The sequence below is a fragment of the Oncorhynchus mykiss genome, chromosome 3 (assembly GCF_057628025.1).
Source record: "Oncorhynchus mykiss isolate SJ-2025 chromosome 3, ASM5762802v1, whole genome shotgun sequence".
NCBI lineage: Eukaryota > Metazoa > Chordata > Actinopteri > Salmoniformes > Salmonidae > Oncorhynchus > Oncorhynchus mykiss.
In genome coordinates, this window is record NC_143024.1 from 7,983,840 (window position 1) to 8,007,680 (window position 23,841).

The 23,841-nt window shown below is 46.9% G+C and overlaps 1 protein-coding gene across 2 annotated transcripts in view; it reads right to left on the reverse strand.

Annotated features, from left to right (window-relative positions):
- The window catches only part of LOC110506554 (CDKAL1 threonylcarbamoyladenosine tRNA methylthiotransferase), a 699,428-nt gene that overhangs the window by 158,091 nt on the left and 517,496 nt on the right, over positions 1-23,841 (reverse strand). For both annotated transcript variants that reach the window (XM_090230627.1, XM_090230628.1), the window contains one exon: positions 7,315-7,377. In XM_090230627.1, the coding sequence (XP_090086753.1) occupies positions 7,315-7,377 (63 nt within the window). The remainder of the gene's footprint in view (positions 1-7,314; positions 7,378-23,841) is intronic.

The following is a 23,841-nucleotide window of genomic DNA, read 5'->3' on the forward strand; positions in this document are numbered from 1 at the left end:
TATTACATTTACTGAGTATTACATTCAGAGACTTTACATTTAGTGAGAATTACATTCAGAGACTTTACATTTAGTGAGTATTACATTGAGAGACTTTACATTTAGTGAGTATTACATTTAGTGAGTATTACATTTAGGGACTATTACATTTAGTGAGTATTACATTTAGTGAGTATTACATTCAGAGACTTTACATTTAGTGAGTATTACATTTAGGGACTATTACATTTAGTGAGTATTACATTCAGAGACTTTACATTTAGTGAGTATTACATTGAGAGACTTTACATTTAGTGAGTATTACATTCAGAGACTTTACATTTAGTGAGTATTACATTGAGAGACTTTACATTTAGTGAGTATTACATTTAGTGAGTATTACATTGAGAGACTTTACATTTAGTGAGTATTACATTTAGTGAGTATTACATTCAGAGACTTTACATTTAGTGAGAATTACATTCAGAGACTTTACATTTAGTGAGTATTACATTTAGTGAGTATTACATTCAGAGACTTTACATTTAGTGACTATTACATTTACTGAGTATTACATTCAGAGACTTTACATTTAGTGAGTATTACATTGAGAGACTTTACATTTAGTGAGTATTACATTTAGTGAGTATTACATTCATAGACTTTACATTTAGTGAGTATTACATTCAGAGACTTTACATTTAGTGAGTATTACATTGAGAGACTTTACATTTAGTGAGTATTACATTTAGTGAGTATTACATTTAGGGACTATTACATTTAGTGAGTATTCCATTGAGAGACTTTACATTTAGTGACTATTACATTTACTGAGTATTACATTGAGAGACTTTACATTTAGTGAGTATTACATTGAGAGACTTTACATTTAGTGAGTATTACATTTAGTGAGTATTACATTCAGATACTTTACATTTAGGGAGTATTACATTGAGATACTTTACATTTAGTGAGTATTACATTCAGAGACTTTACATTTAGTGAGTATTACATTCAGAGACTTTACATTTAGTGAGTATTACATTGAGAGACTTTACATTTAGTGAGTATTACATTTAGTGAGTATTACATTCAGATACTTTACATTTAGGGAGTATTACATTGAGATACTTTACATTTAGTGAGTATTACATTCAGAGACTTTACATTTAGTGAGTATTACATTCAGAGACTTTACATTTAGTGAGTATTACATTGAGAGACTTTACATTTAGTGAGTATTACATTTAGAGACTTTACATTTAGGGAGTATTACATTGAGATACTTTACATTTAGTGAGTATTACATTTAGAGACTTTACATTTAGTGAGTATTACATTTAGAGACTTTACATTTAGTGAGTATTACATTCAGAGACTTTACATTTAGTGAGTATTACATTTAGTGAGTATTACATTCAGAGACTTTACATTTAGTGAGTATTCCATTGAGAGACTTTACATTTAGTGAGTATTACATTGAGAGACTTTACATTTAGTGAGTATTACATTTAGTGAGTATTACATTCAGAGACTTTACATTTAGTGAGTATTCCATTGAGAGACTTTACATTTAGTGACTATTACATTTAGTGAGTATTACATTGAGATACTTTACATTTAGTGACTATTACATTCAGACTAGAGAGACAAGAATCCACGAGTCACACAGGAAGTAACATTTGGAAGTAACAAATTGACAAAATGGCAACTCTTAAAGAGAGACAAATCCCTGTCACAACAGATGTGTGGAGAAAGACAGATACATGCTGTTAACACAAAGCAGAATACAGCAGTTTCCAGGGACCTGACAGACCAAATACCTGACTGAGGCTTTAACATGTTTCTTCACTTCCACCCACACACACACTCACACACACACACACACACACACACACAGACACACACACACACAGACACACACACACACACACACACACACACACACACACACACACTTTACAAAACACCTCTGTCTCCGTTTCCACACACTCTCCCGGAACTGTGTGTGTGTGTTTGTGGGCTTGCGTCCGTGTGTGTGTGTATGTACACATGTTTGTGTGTGTGTGTTTGTGCGCTTGCGTCCGTTTGTTTGTGGGCTTGCGTCCGTGTGTATGTACACATGTGTGTGTGTGTGTGTGTGTGTGCGGGCGGTAAAAATGTGTGTGTGGGAGGAAGACATGTCATTCCAGAGGATGTGTGAGCTTCCTTCCTTTCTGTTCATTAAGACTGTAGGAGAGAAGCTGCAGGAGATTTCACCACAGAGTTAAACACGAACAGAAAACCTCCACGCAGGTCAAACTGATTAAGACTGTTGAAGAGAATGACGGCGACGGACAGATTTAAATTCTAGACGGTGATTTAATTTAGTTGGGAGAGAGAACTAAGAGTTGAGTCTGACAATCAGGCAACCATCAGTCAAGAACCTGCTTCATTAAAACATCCTGAACTCTACATCTCCTGTCTCAATAAAGTTAGGATATCACGTACGTCTCAATAAAGTTATGATATCACGTATGTCTCAATAAAGTTAGGATATCACGTACGTCTCAATAAAGTTAGGATATCACGTACGTCTCAATAAAGTTAGGATATCACGTACGTCTCAATAAAGTTAGGATATCACGTAGTGCACAAAGCCCTCTCACCACCTCGTCAGTCTCCAGTCTGTCTCCTCTCTCCATCTCCAGTCAGTCTCCTCTCTCTATCTCCTGTCAGTCTCCTCTCTCTATCTCCTGTCAGTCTCCTCTCTCTATCTCCTGTCAGTCTCCTCTGTGAGTCTCCTCTCTCCATCTCCTGTCAGTCTCCTCTCTCCAGTCAGTCTCCTCTCTCCAGTCAGTCTCCTCTCTCCAGTCAGTCTCCTCTCTCTATCTCCTGTCAGTCTCCTCTCTCCATCTCCAGTCAGTCTCCTCTCTCCTGTCAGTCTCCTCTCTCCATGTCTAGTCAGTCTCCTCTCTCCTGTCAGTGTCCTCTCTCCATGTCCAGTCAGTCTCCTCTCTCTATCTCCAGTCGGTCTCCTCTTTCTATCTCCTGTCAGTCTCCTCCCTCCATCTCATGTCAGTCTCCTCTCTCCATCTCCTGTCAGTCTTCTCTCTCCATCTCCAGTCAGTCTCCTCTCTCCATGTCCAGTCAGTCTCCTCTCTCTATCTCCAGTCGGTCTCCTCTTTCTATCTCCTGTCAGTCTCCTCCCTCCATCTCATGTCAGTCTCCTCTCTCCATCTCCTGTCAGTCTTCTCTCTCCATCTCCAGTCAGTCTCCTCTCTCCATCTCCAGTCAGTCTCCTCTCTCCATCTCCAGTCAGTCTCCTCTCTCCATCTCCAGTCTGTCTCCTCTCTCCATCTCCTATTAGTCTCCTTTCTCTACCTCCTGTCAGTCTCCTCTCTCCATCTCCAGTCAGTCTCCTCTCTCCATCTCCAGTCAGTCTCCTCTCTCCATCTCCAGTCAGTCTCCTCTCTCCATCTGCAGTCTGTCTCCTCTCTCCATTTCCTCTCTCCATCTCCAGTCTGTCTCCTCTCTCCATCTCCTATTAGTCTCCTTTCTCTACCTCCTGTCAGTCTCCTCTCTCCATCTCCAGTCAGTCTCCTCTCTCTACCTCCTGTCAGTCTCCTCTCTCTACCTCCTGTCAGTCTCCTCAAACGCATGAGCCTCATCTCCACTTAACCCCATCACTTTTAATTAAATGGTCTTTCAATTAAGAGTTTGTTATAAATTAAATGTATTATATTATATAACCTGTGTTCTGAATATATAAACTGGGGCCTGTTCAGAAGAGAGCAACACTAAAGACCGTTCAGGTAGAAATGTACTGTGTAGAACAGTTATGATTGTTAGGCACATAGAATAAGCCGATCATGTCAGCCCCATTCATCACATTTCTATCTGAATCTATTCAGTGTCACCACACTGAAGTCACCGTATCGGTCTTTAGTGTCTCGTCTTCAGTGGACCTGAAGTGTCTCTGATGTTCATTCACACAGAAAATCCTCTTCAGGCTTTCAGAGACACCGTAATCACCAGTCCTCTCCAGTCAGTTAGACCATGGTAATGCTGCTAATCACCAGTCCTCTCCAGTCAGTTAGACCATGGTAATGCTGCTAATCACCCCAGGAAGAGTAGCTGCTGCCTTGGCAGGAACTAATGTGGATCCATAATAAACCCCAGGAAGAGTAGCTGCTGTCTTGACAGGAACTAATGGGGATCCATAATAAACCCCCAGGAAGAGTAGCTGCTGTCTTGACAGGAACTAATGGGGATCCATAATAAACCCCAGGAAGAGTAGCTGGCTGCCTTGACAGGAACTAATGGGGATCCTTAATAAACCCCAGGAAGAGTAGCTGCTGCCTTGGCAGGAACTAATGGGGATCCATAATAAACCCCAGGAAGAGTAGCTGCTGCCTTGGCAGGAACTAATGGGGATCCATAATAAACCCCAGGAAGAGTAGCTGCTGCCTTGACAGGAACTAATGGGGATCCTTAATAAACCCCAGGAAGAGTAGCTGGCTGCCTTGACAGGAACTAATGGGGATCCATAATAAACCCCAGGAAGAGTAGCTGCTGCCTTGACAGGAACTAATGAGGATCCATAATAAACCCCAGGAAGAGTAGCTGCTGTCTTGGCAGGAACTAATGGGGATCCATAATAAACCCCATGAAGAGTAGCTGCTGCCTTGGCAGGAACTAATGGGGATCCATAACAAATACAGGAGAAAATATTCTGCTGGCCGGCTCTCCAGGAACCATCACATCAGCCTGAAGACAGACTGGACAAACTCCTGTTTCTAGAAATTCATTCTAAAACTGAATACATAAAGACACTAATAAGTCTTTATTTTTTGTTTAATTTGTATTTAATTCTAAGTAAGTCACAGCCTATACGTGCAACGTATAGACAACAATGATTTAATACAACCAAAATGTTGTTTAAATGCTGAGCTCTTTACGTTCCTACCAGACTACTGCGTCGAACTCTCAAATGATTCACAGTGTATTTCCATTGGGACTCTACTCACATCCTCAGTATGGGACCAAATGATTCACAGTGTATTTCCTTTGTTCCATGAGATGGGACTCTACTCACATCCTCTGTATGAGACCAAATGATTCACAGTGTATTTCCATTGGGACTCTACTCACATCCCCTGTATGAGACCAAATGATTCACAGTGTATTTCCATTGGGCCTCTACTCACATCCTCTGTATGAGACCAAATGATTCACAGTGTATTTCCATTGGGACTCTACTCACATCCTCTGTATGAGACCAAATGATTCACAGTGTATTTCCATTGGGACTCTACTCACATCCTCTGTATGAGACCAAATTATTCACAGTGTATTTCCATTGGGACTCTACTCACATCCTCTGTATGAGACCAAATGATTCACAGTGTATTTCCATTGGGACTCCACTCACATCCTCTGTATGAGACCAAATGATTCACAGTGTATTTCCATTGGGACTCTACTCACATCCTCAGTATGGGACCAAATGATTCACAGTGTATTTCCATTGGGACTCTACTCACATCCTCTGTATGAGACCAAATGATTCACAGTGTATTTCCATTGGGACTCCACTCACATCCTCTGTATGAGACCAAATGATTCACAGTGTATTTCCATTGGGCCTCCACTCACATCCTCTGTATGGGACCAAATGATTCACAGTGTATTTCCATTGGGACTCTACTCACATCCTCTGTATGGGACCAAATGATTCACAGTGTATTTCCATTGGGACTCTACTCACATCCTCTGTATGAGACCAAATGATTCACTCTGCACACCATATACTGGAAACAAGGACACCATAGGAATGGACACTTATAGGGATGGACACCATAGGAATGGACACCATAGGGATGGACACCATGGGGATGGACACCATAGGAATGGACACCATGGGAATGGACACCATGGGAATGGACACCATGGGAATGGACACTTATAGGGATGGACACCATAGGGATGGACACCATGGGGATGGACACCATAGGGATGGACACCATAGGGATGGACACCATGGGGATGGACACCATGGGAATGGACACTTATAGGGATGGACACCATAGGGATGGACACCATGGGGATGGACACCATAGGGATGGACACCATAGGGATGGACACCATAGGGATGGACACTTATAGGGATGGACACCATAGGAATGGACACCATAGAGATGGACACCACAGGGATGGACACCATATGAATGGACACTCATAGGGATGGACACCATAGGGATGGACACCATAGGAATGGACACCATAGGAATGGACACCATAGGGATGGACACCATAGGAATGGACACCATATGGATGGACACCATAGAGATGGACACCACAGGGATGGACACCATAGGGATGGACACCATGGGAATGGACACTTATAGGGATGGACACCATAGGGATGGACACCATGGGGATGGACACCATAGGGATGGACACCATAGGGATGGACACTTATAGGGATGGACACCATAGGAATGGACACCATGGGAATGGACACTTATAGGGATGGACACCATAGGGATGGACACCATGGGGATGGACACCATAGGGATGGACACCATAGGGATGGACACCATAGGGATGGACACCATAGGGATGGACACTTATAGGGATGGACACCATAGGAATGGACACCATAGGGAAGGACACCATAGAGATGGACACCACAGGGATGGACACCATATGAATGGACACTCATAGGGATGGACACCATAGAGATGGACACCACAGAGATGGACACCATAGGGATGGACACCATAGGGATGGACACCATAGAGATGGACACCATAGGGATGGACACCATAGAGATGGACACCACAGGGATGGACACCATAGGGATGGACACCATAGGGATGGACACCATAGAGATGGACACCACAGGGATGGACACCATAGGAATGGACACCATAGGGATGGACACCATAGGAATGGACACCATAGGGATGGACACCATAGAGATGGACACCACAGGGATGGACACCACAGGGATGGACACCATAGGGATGGACACCATAGGGATGGACACCATAGAGATGGACACCACAGGGATGGACACCATAGGAATGGACACCATAGGGATGGACACCATAGAGATGGACACCACAGGGATGGACACCATATGAATGGACACTCATAGGGATGGACACCATAGAGATGGACACCACAGGGATGGACACCATCAAACAACCAGAACATCCCCCTCTCAGGCTTTGAGGAAGGAGAAAGGCGAGAGTTGGCAATATACCATGAACATCTGAAAAACTCCCGCCTGCACAATCCCTCAGAAAGGTGAATGAAACGAAGGGATTGAAGTGAATGACGTCTCACCTTGTGGTGGTAGGGGTTATAGGAGTGGAACAGGGTCGACAGCTCTTTGGTCCGTTGTTTTTTCTGTGGAGAGAGAAGTAAAGATTTTTGTTGTTATTTTCAGACAGAAAGAGAAGTCACAGTAGTCGAGCTGAATGGATTAGAAATATGACATATTATCAGCCCACAAGATTAAGAGACAAATCTACCCCGTTTATTCCCATAATAACGGCATAATAACTCCATATGTCCTTATTCCCATAATAACTCCATATGTCCTTATTCCCATAATAACTCCATATGTCCTTGTCCTTATTCCCATAATAACTGCATAATAACTCCATATGTCCTTGTCCTTATTTCTATAATAACTCCATATGTCCTTATTCCCATAATAACTCCATATGTCCTCATCCTTATTTCCATAATAACTCCATATGTCCTCGTCCTTATTCCCATAATAACTCCATATATCCTTATTCCTATTATAACTCCATATGTCCTCATCCTTATTCCCATAATAACTCCATATGTCCTCGTCCTTATTCCTATAATAACTCCATATGTCCTTATTCCTATTATAACTCCATATGTCCTCATCCTTATTCCCATAATAACTCCATATGTCCTTATTCCCATAATAACTCCATATGTCCTCGTCCTTATTCCCATAATAACTGCATATGTCCTCGTCCTTATTCCCATAATAACTCCATATGTCCTCGTCCTTATTCCCATAATAACTCCATATGTCCTCGTCCTTATTCCCATAATAACTCCATATGTCCTCGTCCTTATTCCCATAATAACTCCATATGTCCTTGTCCTTATTCCCATAATAACTCCATATGTCCTTATTCCCATAATAACTCCATATGTCCTCGTCCTTATTCCCATAATAACTCCATATATCCTCGTCCTTATTACCATAATAACTCCATATGTCCTCGTCCTTATTCCCATAATAACTCCATATATCCTCGTCCTTATTCCCATAATAACTCCATATATCCTCGTCCTTATTCCCATAATAACTCCATATGTCCTTATTCCTATAATAACTCCATATGTCCTTATTCCCATAATAACTCCATATGTCCTCGTCCTTATTCCCATAATAACTCCATATATCCTCGTCCTTATTCCCATAATAACTCCATATATCCTCGTCCTTATTCCCATAATAACTCCATATGTCCTCGTCCTTATTCCCATAATAACTCCATATGTCCTCGTCCTTATTCCCATAATAACTCCATATGTCCTCGTCCTTATTCCCATAATAACTCCATATGTCCTCGTCCTTATTCCCATAATAACTCCATATGTCCTCGTCCTTATTCCCATAATATTCTACCGGATTGATATACGACTTGGCTATTATTTGCCTACAAGATTTTTAAAAAAGGAGTCTCAATCTACCCATTTTCATTGTCGCCCTAAAGCCTTGCATAAATCCTGGATACATCCTTAATTTGTAATGAAATAACGTAATGCAAACGCGGAGATATGAGTTTAATACAGGACGACACTTCATGGCATCAGCATGACTTCTAGAGAAGAGAAGCAGAGTAAAGTGGTCAAGGTTTGGTAATGAGGGGGACTGATTAGCCCGTTCTGTTTCTCAACCCAGGGAGACAGCGACAGCATTACGGGACAACTTCACTATCCTCAGGCAACATCATCGGCTGCATATATAACACATTAATGTGGACCTTTACCATGAGAGATGGAGAGAGAGAGAGATGGAGAGATGGGGAGATGGAGAGAGATGGAGAGAGAGAGATGGGGAGAGAGAGATGGAGAGATGGGGAGATGGAGAGAAAGAGATGGGGAGAGAGAGATGGGGACAGAGAGAGATGGAGAGAGAGAGATGGAGAGATGGGGAGAGAGAGAGATGGGGAGAGAGAGATGGAGAGAGAGATGGGGAGATGGAGAGAGAGAGATGGAGAGAGATGGAGAGAGAGAGATGGGGAGAGAGAGATGGGGAGAGAGAGATATGGAGAGAGAGAGATGGAGAGATGGGGAGAGAGAGAGATGGAGATGGAGAGATGGAGAGATGAGATGGAGAGATGGAGAGAGAGAGATGGAGAGAGAGAGAGATGGGGAGAGAGAGATAGGGAGAGAGAGATGGAGAGAGAGGGGGAGATGGAGAGATGGGGAGAGAGAGAGATGGAGATGGAGAGATGGGGAGAGAGAGAGATGGGGAGAGAGAGAGATGGAGAGAGAGAGATGGAGAGATGGGGAGAGAGAGAGATGGGGAGAGAGAGAGATGGAGAGAGAGAGATGGAGAGATGGGGAGAGAGAGAGATGGAGATGGAGAGATGGAGAGAGAGAGTGATTAGAATCTGGCTCAAACGTTCCAATCAGTTATAGAACCAATTGTTCTATATGGCAGTGAAGTCTGCTCTAATAATGAATTTACCAAATGGGACAAACATCCAATTGAAATACTGCATGCAGAGATTTGCAAGACTGTATTGGAAGTGCAAAGAAAACCTCCAAATAACGCATGTAGAGCAGAATATGGCCAAAACCCCCTTCTCATTCAGATAGAAATAAAGAGCCATCCAATTTTACAACCATCTAAAAACAAGTGATTCCAAAACACTACGTCACACATCTCTGCAATGTCAAGAGATTAAACAATAGAAGAGTCCCCTCAACCAGCTGGTTCGGAGGCTCAGTTCACCAACCCAAACCAACCCCATAGAGCCTCAGGAGAGCACTCAGCCTGCTGGTTCTGAGGCTCAGTTCACCAACTCAAACCAACCCCATAGAGCCTAAGGACAGCAGTCAGCCAGCTGGTTCTGAGGCTCAGTTCACCCAACCTGGGATAGAGAGGTCTCAGCTCACCCAACCTGGAATAGAGAGGTCTCAGCTCACTCAACCTGGGATAGAGAGGTCTCAGCTCACTCAACCTCTCTCCAATCAAAATAGAACCTGTCTCGGGTCTTCCCTCCACCTTTCCATCTCTCTACCCTCTCCACCCTCCCCATCTCACTCCACCCTCCCCATCTCACTCCACCCTCCCCATCTCTCTCCACCCTCCCCATCTCACTCCACCCTCCCCATCTCCCTCCACCCTCCCCATCTCCCTCCACCCTCTCAATCTCTCTCCACCCTCCCCATCTCTCTCCACCCTCCCTCGTTACCCTTACATCACTACCCTGCATATCCTCTCCTCTCCTCTCCTCTCTCCTCATCAGTTTGCTGTGCTGCTGGAGGAGAGGAGAGAGGAGAGGAGAGGAGAGAGGGGAGAGGAGAAAGGAGAGAGGAGAGGAGAAAGGAGAGAGGAGAAAGGAGAGAGGAGCACCTGAGGTTATTATTCCTTAACACCACCAATGAGATCCCTGCAGTATTCACTCTATAACCCCCCCCCCCCCCCCCCCACACACACACACACACACACACACATAATTGTGTAGATCCTATTCCAATGGTGAAGTATGCCTTCTGGCCCTTCTGATTTGGGAGAGAGGGAGACGAGAGTCGGAGGAGGAGGAGGAGGAGAGAGGTTGGAGGAAGGTTGCCGGGCTCGGGTAGAGGAAGATAACCAGCTACCTTATAAAGAATCTCTTTACTTTCCACCCTGAAATCACATCTTCATTCTGGGTTGAAAAGGAGCAGGAATTTGATCAAACACCATGAACCCGAAGCTGACCTTGTATCCCAAATGGCATCCCATTTCCCTATGTAGTGCACTACCCTTGCGGACCCTGGTCGAAAGTAACACACTAGAAAGGGAAAAGGGAGCCATTTTGGATACAGCCTCACTATTTCAGCCTATTAGGAGCTGAGGCCTGGGCTGAGATTGCTGCTGCTCCTGTTACAGCCCAAAGCAGTCAGTCTCTCTCCTCTCCCGGACCCTTCCGGACCCTTCCGGAGTCAGGGACGACAGAAAATAATCTTGATGAGCCAAATAATAAACCACTTATCTTTATTTGAAACCAGGGGGGAGGACATGGAGGGAGGTAGGGGAGGACATGGAGGGGAGGACATGGAGGGACGTAGGGGAGGACATGGAGGGGAGGACATGGAGGGGAGGACATGGAGGGATGTAGGGGAGGACATGAAGGGGAGGACATGGAGTGATGTAGGGGAGGACATGGAGGGGAGGACATGGAGGGACGTAGGGGAGGACATGTAGGGGAGGACATGGAGGGGAGGACATGGAGGGAGGTAGGGGAGGACATGGAGTGACGTAGGGGAGGACATGGAGGGGAGGACATGGAGAGGAGGACATGGAGGGACGTAGGGGAGGACATGTAGGGGAGGACATGGAGTGATGTAGGGGAGGACATGGAGGGGAGGACATGGAGTGATGTAGGGGAGGACATGGAGGGGAGGACATGGAGTGATGTAGGGGAGGACATGGAGTGATGTAGGGGAGGACATGGAGGGGAGGACATGGAGTGATGTAGGGGAGGACATGTAGGGGAGGACATGGAGGGGAGGACATGGAGTGATGTAGGGGGGGACATGGAGGGGAGGACATGGAGTGATGTAGGGGAGGACATGGAGGGGAGGACATGGAGTGATGTAGGGGAGGACATGGAGGGGAGGACATGGAGGGGAGGACATGGAGGGACGTAGGGGAGGACATGGAGGGACACTGGAGGTCCAACAGAGTTTGGATCGTCCTCTAATAAGGCCTGGACCCGAGGCAGTGAGGTGTTCATCAGAAACAAACACGGATGTGAATCTCTCAGCTCAAATGTCTTCAGCAGTTCTACACGAACAGACAAACGGACAGACAGCTGCTCATTGGGAGACATGCTGTCTGTCCACCAAAGAGACGTGGAGAGGAACGTGTCCATCCATCTGCTTGAACCAGTCAGATCTCGGACTTTTAAACGACTTGGACAACTACGACACACATTTCTACTTCCTTGACACCAAAGAGCAGCAACACGTCAACAGACTAAATCTAAATCAATCAAACATATCGACGTCATGAATAAAAAGCTGCCGTGGAACTAGTCACCAGAACGCGTCAATAAAACGTCCTCACCACCTTCAAATTAGGTCACTGATGTCTTACTGAGAAGACAACTGGACTGAGGGACGCAGGACATCCAGGCCTGTAATTTACATCATAGGTACACTTCAACTATGACAGACAAAATGAGAAAAAAAAAATCACATTGTAGGATTTTTTATGAATTTATTTGCAAATTATGGTGGAAAATAAGTATTTAGGGTGGGGTTAAATCCTGCCTGGTTGGCCCTGTCCGGGGGTATAGTTGGACGGGCCACAGTGTCTCCCGACCCCTCCTGTCTCAGCTTCCGGTAATTATGCTGCAATACTTTGTGTGTCGGGGGGGCTAGGGTCAGTCTGTTATATCTGGAGTATTTCTGTTGTCCTGTGTGAATTTAAGTATGCTCCCTCCTACTTCTCGCTCTCTTTCTCTTCTCTCAGAGCCCTAGGATCATGCCGTAGGACTATCTGGCCTGATGACTCCTTGCTGTCCCCAGTCCACCTGGTCGTGCTGCTGCTCCAGTTTCAACTGTTCTGCCTGTGGCTATGGAACCCTGACCTGTTCACCGGACGTGCTACCTGTCCCAGACCTTCTGTTTTCAACTCTCTCTACCGCACCTGCTGTCTCCAACTCTGAATGATCGGCTATGAAAAGCTAACTGACATTTACTCCTGAGATGCTGACCTGCTGCACCCTCTAAAACAACTGTGATTATTATTATTTGACCCTGCTGGTCATCTATGAACGTTTGAACATCTTGGTCATGTACTGTTGTAATCTCTCACCCGGCACAACCAGAAGAGGACTGGCCACCCCTCAGAGCCTGGTTCCTCTTTAGGTTTCTTCCTAGGGAGTTTTTCCTAGCCACCGTGCTTCTACATCTGCAATGCTTGCTGTTTGGGGTTTTAAGCTGGGATTCTGTACAGCACTTTGAGATATCAGCTGATGTAAAAGGGCTTTATAAATACATTTTATTGATTGAATTTGATGTTCATACTGGTCCCCTGTGGGAAACGAACCCACAACCCTGGTGTTGCAAGCGCCATGCTCTACCAACTGAGTCACACGGGACAATTTCCTACACTGAGCTCTGACCGCCTGACTCGGGCCCTGGAGCTCTGACCGCCTGACTCGGGCCCTGGAGCGCTGACCGCCTGACTCGGGCCCTGGAGCGCTGACAGCCTGACTCGGGCCCTGGAGCTCTGACCGCCTGACTCGGGCCCTGGAGCTCTGACCGCCTGACTCGGGCCCTGGAGCTCTGACCGCCTGACTCGGGCCCTGGAGCTCTGACCGCCTGACTCGGGCCCTGGAGCTCTGACCGCCTGACTCGGGCCCTGGAGCTCTGACAGCCTGACTCGGGCCCTGGAGCTCTGACCGCCTGACTCGGCCCTGGAGCTCTAACCGCCTGACTCGGGCCCTGGAGCTCTGACCACCTGACTCGGCCCTGGAGCTCTGACAGCCTGACTCGGGCCCTGGAGCTCTGAGAGCCTGACTCGGGCCCTGGAGCTGAGAGCCTGACTCGGGCCCTGGAGCTCTGACAGCGTGACTCGGGCCCTGGAGCTCTGACAGCCTGACTCGGGCCCTGGAGCTCTGACAGCCTGACTCGGCCCTGGAGCTCTGAGCACCTTGGTTCTATAAGACAGCAGTGGAAGGGGAATGTGTGTATTGAAAGGCCTGTGTCTAACCATTGACAGGGTTTTACGAGGTCAAGGTAAGTGCTTTTGAGGTACATACTGTGAAACGTGGGCTATGGCGCTTTCCTGAAGGTAACAATGAGGCAGGAATGTGGAAGGATCTCCAATCAGTTCGGAGAGGTATGGACAGAGGAATGCTGTAGTTTAAGACTTAGCCTTGTCCTTCGAAACATCCCATTCTGTCCTACCACTGCCGTCAGCCACAGCTTGCTCTTTGTGTTCACGGGGGAACGTAAAGATAGATCCTATCCTATTCTGTGTACGCTGAATGCTTTTGCTTATAAGTTACCTGGCTTTGTGTTGACGGGGGAGAGTAAGTTAGATTTTATTGAGTTTATTCTATTCTGTGGGCCACATGTTCATAGTAGTAACTTCACTACGAGCACATACTCGTAGTGAAGTTACTACATCCCAAGTTACTACATCCCCAGTTACTACATCCCCATCCCTACTATGGGTTTGGGGACCCATAGCCCCGGTGTCAAATGCTTTCCCCTACCTCACCCAGAGAGATAGATGGAAGGGTTAGGGAATGTCTCTATGTGCTGCTGGTGATGACAACTTCATGGCCCTATAATAGACCTACCCTAGCAGACCAAGACAGACTACTGAGACCTACCCCAGCAGACCAAGACAGAGACCTACCCTAGCAGACCAAGACATAGACCTACCCTAGCAGACCAAGACAGAGACCTACCCTAGCAGACCAAGACAGAGACCTACCCTAGCAGACCAAGACAGAGACCTACCCTAGCAGACCAAGACAGAGACCTACCCTAGCAGACCAAGACAGAATCCTGAGACCTACCCTAGCAGACCAAGACAGAATCCTGAGACCTACCCTAGCAGACCAAGACAGAGACCTACCCTAGCAGACCAAGACAGAGACCTACCCTAGCAGACCAAGACATACTACTGAGACCTACTCCAGCAGACCAATACATACTACTGAGACCTACCCTAGCAGGACAAGACAGAGACCTACCCTAGCATACCAAGACATACTACTGAGACCTACCCCAGCAGACCAAGACATACTACTGAGACCTACCCTAGCAGGACAAGACAGAGACCTACCCTAGCAGACCAAGACAGAGACCTACGCTAGCAGACCAAGACAGAGACCTACCCCAGCAGACCAAGACAGAGACCTACCCTAGCAGACCAAGACAGAGACCTACCCTAGCAGACCAAGACAGAGACCTACCCTAGCAGACCAAGACAGAGACCTACCCTAGCAGACCAAGACAGAGACCTACCCTAGCAGACCAAGACAGAGACCTACCCTAGCAGACCAAGACAGAGACCTACCCTAGCAGACCAAGACAGAGACCTACCCTAGCAGACCAAGACAGAGACCTACCCTAGCAGACCAAGACAGAGACCTACCCTAGCAGACCAAGACAGAATCCTGAGACCTACCCTAGCAGACCAAGACAGAATCCTGAGACCTACCCTAGCAGACCAAGACAGAGACCTACCCTAGCAGACCAAGACAGAATCCTGAGACCTACCCTAGCAGACCAAGACAGAATCCTGAGACCTACCCTAGCAGACCAAGACAGAGACCTACCCTAGCAGACCAAGACAGAGACCTACCCTAGCAGACCAAGACATACTACTGAGACCTACTCCAGCAGACCAATACATACTACTGAGACCTACCCTAGCAGGACAAGACAGAGACCTACCCTAGCATACCAAGACATACTACTGAGACCTACCCCAGCAGACCAAGACATACTACTGAGACCTACCCTAGCAGGACAAGACAGAGACCTACCCTAGCAGACCAAGACAGAGACCTACGCTAGCAGACCAAGACAGAGACCTACCCCAGCAGACCAAGACAGAGACCTACCCTAGCAGACCAAGACAGAGACCTACCCTAGCAGACCAAGACAGAGACCTACCCTAGCAGACCAAGACAGAGACCTACCCTAGCAGACCAAGACAGAAACTTACCCTAGCAGACCAAGACAGAGAACTACCCTAGCAGACCAAGACAGAATACTGAGACCTACCCCAGCAGACCAAGACAAAATACTGAGACCTACCCTAGCAGACCAAGACAGAAACCTACCCTTGAAGACCAAGACAGAGACCTACCCTAGCAGACCAAGACAGAGACCTACCCTAGCAGACCAAGACAGAGACCTACCCTAGCAGACCAAGACAGAGACCTACCCTAGCAGACCAAGACAGAGACCTACCCTAGCAGACCAAGACAGAGACCTACCCTAGCAGACCAAGACAGAGACCTACCCTAGCAGACCAAGACAGACTACTGAGACCTACCCCAGCAGACCAAGACAGAGACCTACCCTAGCAGACCAAGACATAGACCTACCCTAGCAGACCAAGACAGAAACCTACCCTAGCAGACCAAGACAGAGACCTACCCTAGCAGACCAAGACATAATACTGAGACCTACCCTAGGAGAACAAGACAGAGACCTATCCTAGCAGACCAAGACAGACTACTGAGACATACCCTAGCAGACCAAGACAGAGACCTACCCCAGCAGACCAAGACAGACTACTGAGACCTACCCTAGCAGACCAAGACAGAGACCTACCCTAGCAGACCAAGACAGAATACTGAGACCTACCCTAGCAGACCAAGACAGAATACTGAGACCTACCCTAGCAGACCAAGACAGAGACCTACCCTAGCAGACCAAGACAGACTACTGAGACCTACCCTAGCAGACCAAGACAGAATACTGAGACCTACCCTAGCAGACCAAGACAGAGACCTACCCTAGCAGACCAAGACAGAATTCTGAGACCTACCCTAGCAGACCAAGACAGAATCCTGAGACCTACCCTAGCAGACCAAGACAGAATCCTGAGACCTACCCCAGCAGACCAAGACATACTACTGAGACCTACCCTAGCAGACCAAGACAGAGACCTACCCTAGCAGACCAAGACAGAGACCTACCCTAGCAGACCAAGACAGAAACCTACCCTAGCAGACCAAGACAGAATACTGAGACCTACCCTAGGAGACCAAGACAGAGACCTACCCTAGCAGACCAAGACAGACTACTGAGACCTACCCTAGCAGACCAAGACAGAGACCTACCCCAGCAGACCAAGACAGACTACTGAGACCTACCCTAGCAGACCAAGACAGAGACCTACCCTAGCAGACCAAGACAGAATACTGAGACCTACCCTAGCAGACCAAGACAGAATACTGAGACCTACCATAGCAGACCAAGACAGAGACCTACCCTAGCAGACCAAGACAGACTACTGAGACCTACCCTAGCAGACCAAGACAGAATACTGAGACCTACCCTAGCAGATCAAGACAGAAACCTACCCTAGCAGACCAAGACAGAGACCTACCCTAGCAGACCAAGACAGAGACCTACCCTAGCAGACCAAGACAGAATTCTGAGACCTACCCTAGCAGGACAAGACAGAGACCTACACTAGCAGACCAAGACAGAAACCTACCCTAGCAGACCAAGACAGAGACCTACCCTAGCAGACCAAGACAGAGACCTACCCTAGCAGACCAAGACAGAATTCTGAGACCTACCCTAGCAGACCAAGACATAATTCTGAGACCTACCCTAGCAGACCAAGACAGAATACAGAGAAAACAAGCCTTGGAGACAAACAGTCGTTCAGACCACTGATTTAGGGACCTCTGGTAAGGGCTGAATGTATCAGATGACATGGGAAATTTCATGGGGGGGGGGGGGGGGCATGACAGTGGTTTTCAAACCTCTCCTCTGGGATCCCCAGTTGTTTTACCATGTTGTTGTAGCCCTGAACTATCTGACCTGATTCACCAATCATGGGATTGATGATTAGTAACCCTGAACTAGCTGACCTGATTCACCAATCAGGTGGCTTGATGATTAGTCACCCTGAACTATCTGACCTGATTGACCAATCATGGGATTGATGATTAGTAACCCTGAACTATCTGACCTGATTCACCAATCAGGTGGCTTGATGATTAGTAACCCTGAACTATCTGACCTGATTCACCAATCAGGTGGCTTGATGATTAGTAACCCTGAACTATCTGACCTGATTCACCAATCAGGTGGCTTGATGATTAGTAACCCTGAACTATCTGACCTGATTCACCAATCAGGTGGCTTGATGATTAGTAACCCTGAACTATCTGACCTGATTGACCAATCAGGTGGCTTGATGATTAGTCACCCTGAACTAGCTGACCTGATTCACCAATCAGGTGGCTTGATGATTAGTAACCCTGAACTATCTGACCTGATTCACCAATCAGGTGGCTTGATGATTAGTAACCCTGAACTATCTGACCTGATTCACCAATCAGGTGGCTTGATGATTAGTAACCCTGAACTATCTGACCTGATTGACCAATCAGGTGGCTTGATGATTAGTCACCCTGAACTAGCTGACCTGATTCACCAATCAGGTGGCTTGATGATTAGTAGACCAGTTGAATCAGGTGTGTCAGTTCTAGAACAGACTGCGTGGAACGGCTGGGGGTCTCCGAGGAGAGGCTGGAAAACCAGATGGTCTATAAACTAATGATGTTTGATCCACAAAAATAACACGAGTACTTCTCAGTGGTGAGGAAGACGTAGCAAGATGATTCTCATATTTTACAAACTGTGTAATGCCAATACAGTTAAACTCAAAGGTATTATTGACCATGGGAAGAAACAGCGTGCAGGAAGGAAAAGGCAGAACTGTTGTTGTTGCAATGCCTTGTAGGAAACTGAAGGTGTTTCTAGGGAGAGAGAGAGAGAGAAAGAGAGAGAGGGTGAGAGATTGAGTGAGAAAGAGAGACATAGACAGAGAGAGAGGGTGAGAGATTGAGAGTGAGAAAGAGAGAGAGAGAGGGTGAGAGATTGAGAGAGAAAGAGAGACAGAGACAACAACAGAGAGAGAGAGAGAGAGAGAGGGTGAGAGATTGAGAGAGAGAAAGAGAGAGAGAGCGAGAGACACAGACAGAGAGATTGAGAAATAGTGAGAAAGAGAGAGATTGAGAGCACATTCCTCTTTGTAGGGGTCCTGTCTGAAGTCTCCTATGGCTGACTGACACACCTGGTGCCGTAGTCTGTAGTCTCTCTCTCCTCCCCACAGCAGCATCAGTCAGCTCAGCCAGACAGCAGTGTCAACTCTACCTACCGCTGGGCCACACATAAATAACATCCTCCAGATGGTCAGAGAAAACAGCCCAGCCCTACCCAGCCCCATCCCAACCCAGCCCCATCCCTACCCAGCCCAGCGACATCCCTACCCAGCCCTACACAGCCCCATCCCTACCCAGCCCATCCCTACCCAGCTCCCTCCCTACCCAGCCCAGCCCTACCCAGCTCCATCCCTACCCAGCCCAGCCCTACCCAGCTCCATCCCTACCCAGCCCCATCCCTACCCAGCTCCCTCCCTACCCAGCCCAGCCCTACCCAGCTCCATCCCTACCCAGCCCAGCCCTACCCAGCTCCATCCCTACCCAGCCCCATCCCTACCCAGCCCCATCCCTACCCAGCCCCATCCAGCTCCCTCCCTACCCAGCCCCATCCCTACCCAGCTCCCTCCCTACCCAGCCCCAGCCCTACCCAGCTCCCTCCCTACCCAGCCCCAGCCCTACCCAGCTCCCTCCCAACCCAGCACCCTCCCAACCCAGCACCCTCCCTACCCAGCCCCATCCCTACCCAGCTCCCTCCCTACCCAGCCCCATCCCTACCCAGCTCCCTCCCTACCCAGCCCCATCCCTACCCAGCCCCATCCCTACCCAGCTCCCTCCCTACCCAGCTCCCTCCCTACCCAGCTCCCTCCCTACCCAGCTCCCTCCCTACCCAGCCCCATCCCTACTCAGCCCAGCCCTACCCAGCTCCATCCCTACCCAGCCCAGCCCTACCCAGCTCCCTCCCTACCCAGCTCCATCCCTACCCAGCCCAGCCCTACCCAGCTCCCTCCCTACCCAGCTCCATCCCTACCCAGCCCAGCCCTACCCAGCTCCCTCCCTACCCAGCCCCATCCCTACCCAGCTCCCTCCCTACCCAGCCCCATCCCTACCCAGCCCCATCCCTACCCAGCCCCACCCAGCCCCATCCCTACCCAGCCCCATCCCTACCCAGCCCCATCCCTACCCAGCTCCCTCCCAACCCAGCACCCTCCCAACCCAGCACCCTCCCTACCCAGCCCCATCCCTACCCAGCTCCCTCCCTACCCAGCCCCATCCCTACCCAGCTCCCTCCCTACCCAGCTCCCTCCCTACCCAGCCCCATCCCTACCCAGCTCCCTCCCTACCCAGCCCCATCCCTACCCAGCTCCCTCCCTACCCAGCCCAGCGACATCCCTACCCAGCTCCCTCCCTACCCAGCCCCATCCCTACCCAGCTCCCTCCCTACCCAGCCCCATCCCTTCTCAGCTCTATTCAGCCCAGATTGGCTCCATCCGTTCGCCAAGGCTTATATTGGCGAACGGATGGAGGGGGAAGGAAGAGGGATGGAGGGCTGCTTTGGTTAGCTCTTCACCTCCTGTCCAGCCGGGCACCGCTGGGCGCCGAGGCCCCATGCCTTCACACAGTGATGAATGGTTAGGAGCATCTAATGGATGGCTTCCACCTTCCTCCACCGCTGCCTCTTCGGGAAGAGCTGAGGAGGTCTTGCAGGCAGGTCAGGCATGCGGGAGGGGGCAGGGAAGTCATTTTAATGACCCCGATGTGACTAAGGTTTAGTGTCGTGTCGGAGGGCGGCCATGTTGTTTCAGCCATAGGAAATGAGCCAGGCTTTAAGCAGTTAAACGACGGATTGAGACTCACCCACCAGTAAAGGTGGTAAGTTGCAGCCCAGCCTGTGTCTGTTTATTGATAATAATAGCTACAACCATAGTGGTGTGGGGATTGAAGTCATAGTCTCAGGAGTTTTAGAGCTCCTGAATGCACATCATCTCTAGTAGGATATGAGCTAGTCCTGGTTAAACCACATGTGATCTAGTCCTGGTTAAACCACATGTGATCTAGTCCTGGTTAAACCACATGTGATCTGGTCCTGGTTAAACCACATGTGATCTAGTCCTGGTTAAACCACATGTGATCTAGTCCTGGTTAAACCCCAGGTGATCTAGTCCTGGTTAAACCACATGTGATCTAGTCCTGGTTAAACCACATGTGATCTAGTCCTGGTTAAACCACATGTGATCTAGTCCTGGTTAAACCACATGTGATCTGGTCCTGGTTAAAGTCCTGTTTAAACCTTGTGGTCTTCAGTAATGGTTTGGTACACTTCACTGGAGTGTATTGAGCATAGAAAGAATCCATAGAACTGGCCACCCCATTCAAATAGACAGGATTAGAGGTTCCAACCCCATTCAAATAGACAGGACTAGAGGTTCCAACCCCATTCAAATGGACAGGATTAGAGGTTCCAACCCCATTCAAATGGACAGGATTAGAGGTTCCAAACCCATTCAAATAGACAGGATTAGAGGTTCCAACCCCATTCAAATAGACAGGACTAGAGGTTCCAACCCCATTCAAATGGACAGGATTAGAGGTTCCAAACCCATTCAAATGGACAGGATTAGAGGTTCCAAACCCATTCAAATAGACAGGACTAGAGGTTCCAACCCCATTCAAATAGACAGGATTAGAGGTTCCAACCCCATTCAAATAGACAGGATTAGAGGTTCCAACCCCATTCAAATAGACAGGATTAGAGGTTCCAACCCCATTCAAATAGACAGGATTAGAGGTTCCAACCCCATTCAAATAGACAGGATTAGAGGTTCCAAACACATTCAAATTGACGGGATTTGAGATTCCAAACCCATTCAAATTGACAGGTTCAGGGGTTCCAAACCCATTCAAATAGACAGCTTTAGAGGTTACAAACCCATTCAAATTGACAGGATTAGAGGTTCCAAACCCATTAAAATTGACAGGATTAGAGGTTCCAAACACATTCAAATTGACGGGATTTGAGATTCCAAACCCATTCAAATTGACAGGATTAGAGAGGTTCCAAACCCATTCAAATTGACAGGATTAGAGGTTCCAAACCCATTCAAATTGACAGGATTAGAGAGGTTCCAAACCCATTCAAATTGACAGGATTAGAAGTTCCAAACCCATTCAAATTGACAGGATTAGAGGTTCCAAACCCATTCAAATTGACAGGATTAGAGAGGTTCCAAACCCATTCAAATTGACAGGATTAGAAGTTCCAAACCCATTCAAATTGACAGGATTAGAGGTTCCAAACCAATTCTATGGATTATATTTCTAGGGTATTGATCCTGACACAGTTTCAAACAATGATAGCAAAATGTTGAACATAATTACTTGTTATCTGTCTCACTGACCTAATCATTACTATTGAACAGAACGTTACCTAATCATTACTATTGAACAGGAAGTTACCTAATCATTACTAATCATTACTATTGAACATTACCTAATCATTACTATTGAACAGGAAGTTACCTAATCATTACTATTGAACATTACCTAATCATTACTATTGAACAGGAAGTTACCTAATCATTACTATTGAACAGGAAGTTACCTAATCATTACTATTGAACATTACCTAATCATTACTATTGAACAGGAAGTTACCTAATCATTACTATTGAACAGGAAGTTACCTAATCATTACTATTGAACAGGACGTTACCTAATCATTACTATTGAACAGGAAGTTACCTAATCATTACTATTGAACAGGACGTTACCTAATCATTACTATTGAACAGGAAGTTACCTAATCATTACTATTGAACAGGACGTTACCTAATCATTACTATTGAACAGGACGTTCCCTAATCATTACTATTGAACAGGAAGTTACCTAATCATTACTATTGAACAGGACGTTACCTAATCATTACTATTGAACAGGACGTTACCTAATCATTACTATTGAACAGGACGTTCCCTAATCATTACTATTGAACAGGAAGTTACCTAATCATTACTATTGAACAGGACGTTACCTAATCATTACTATTGAACAGGAAGTTACCTAATCATTACTATTGAACAGGAAGTGGAAACCTCAAGACGTTTTCATTGTCAATAATGAATGCCGGAAATAAAACACAAATAAATAAAGAGCCAAGATCCTATTTTCTCCTGATGGATTAAAAGATGTTCAACAGACAACAACAACAACATGCTGTAATTGAAGACATGTAAAAAATATGAGATACGAGAAAATGTCTTTGTTGAAATGAACCGGCAGTCTGACTGACTTAGTACGACAGCTGAATTACCCCATGCTGGTAGAAATCAGTCAGAGAAACGCCTGGCTCAGTTCACAAACAGATCTGTATGAATTACCATTAATGCTGAGAGAGAGAGATTTCTCACACACACACACACACACACACACACGCACCCGCATCCGCACACACACACACACACACACACACGCATCCGCACACACACACACACACACACAGACAGACAGACACAGACACAGACACAGACACACACACACACACAGACACAGACACACACACACACACACACAGGGATATATTAAGAGAGAGGAGAGAGCTCAACTCCAGTGTCTTTGATTGTGTTAATCCAGCGTGGTATAAAACACTCCAGGATATATCATATTTCTTGACATAATTGGAGCAGGTTTTTATGTTCAGATGACGAGAGGGGGGACATTTTATTCCGGTTTTTACTCCTTGATAAGAGACACAAATTACAAAAATATTTTTTTATAATTCAGAATCAGACATACTAAAAAAAAACACATGTAAAAACATCTTAGGTCTGACAGCTGGGTGAATCCAGCCCGTCGTCATCGGAAACATCTTAGGTCTGACAGCTGGGTGAATCCAGCCCGTCGTCATCGAAAACATCTTAGGTCTGACAGCTGGGTGAATCCAGC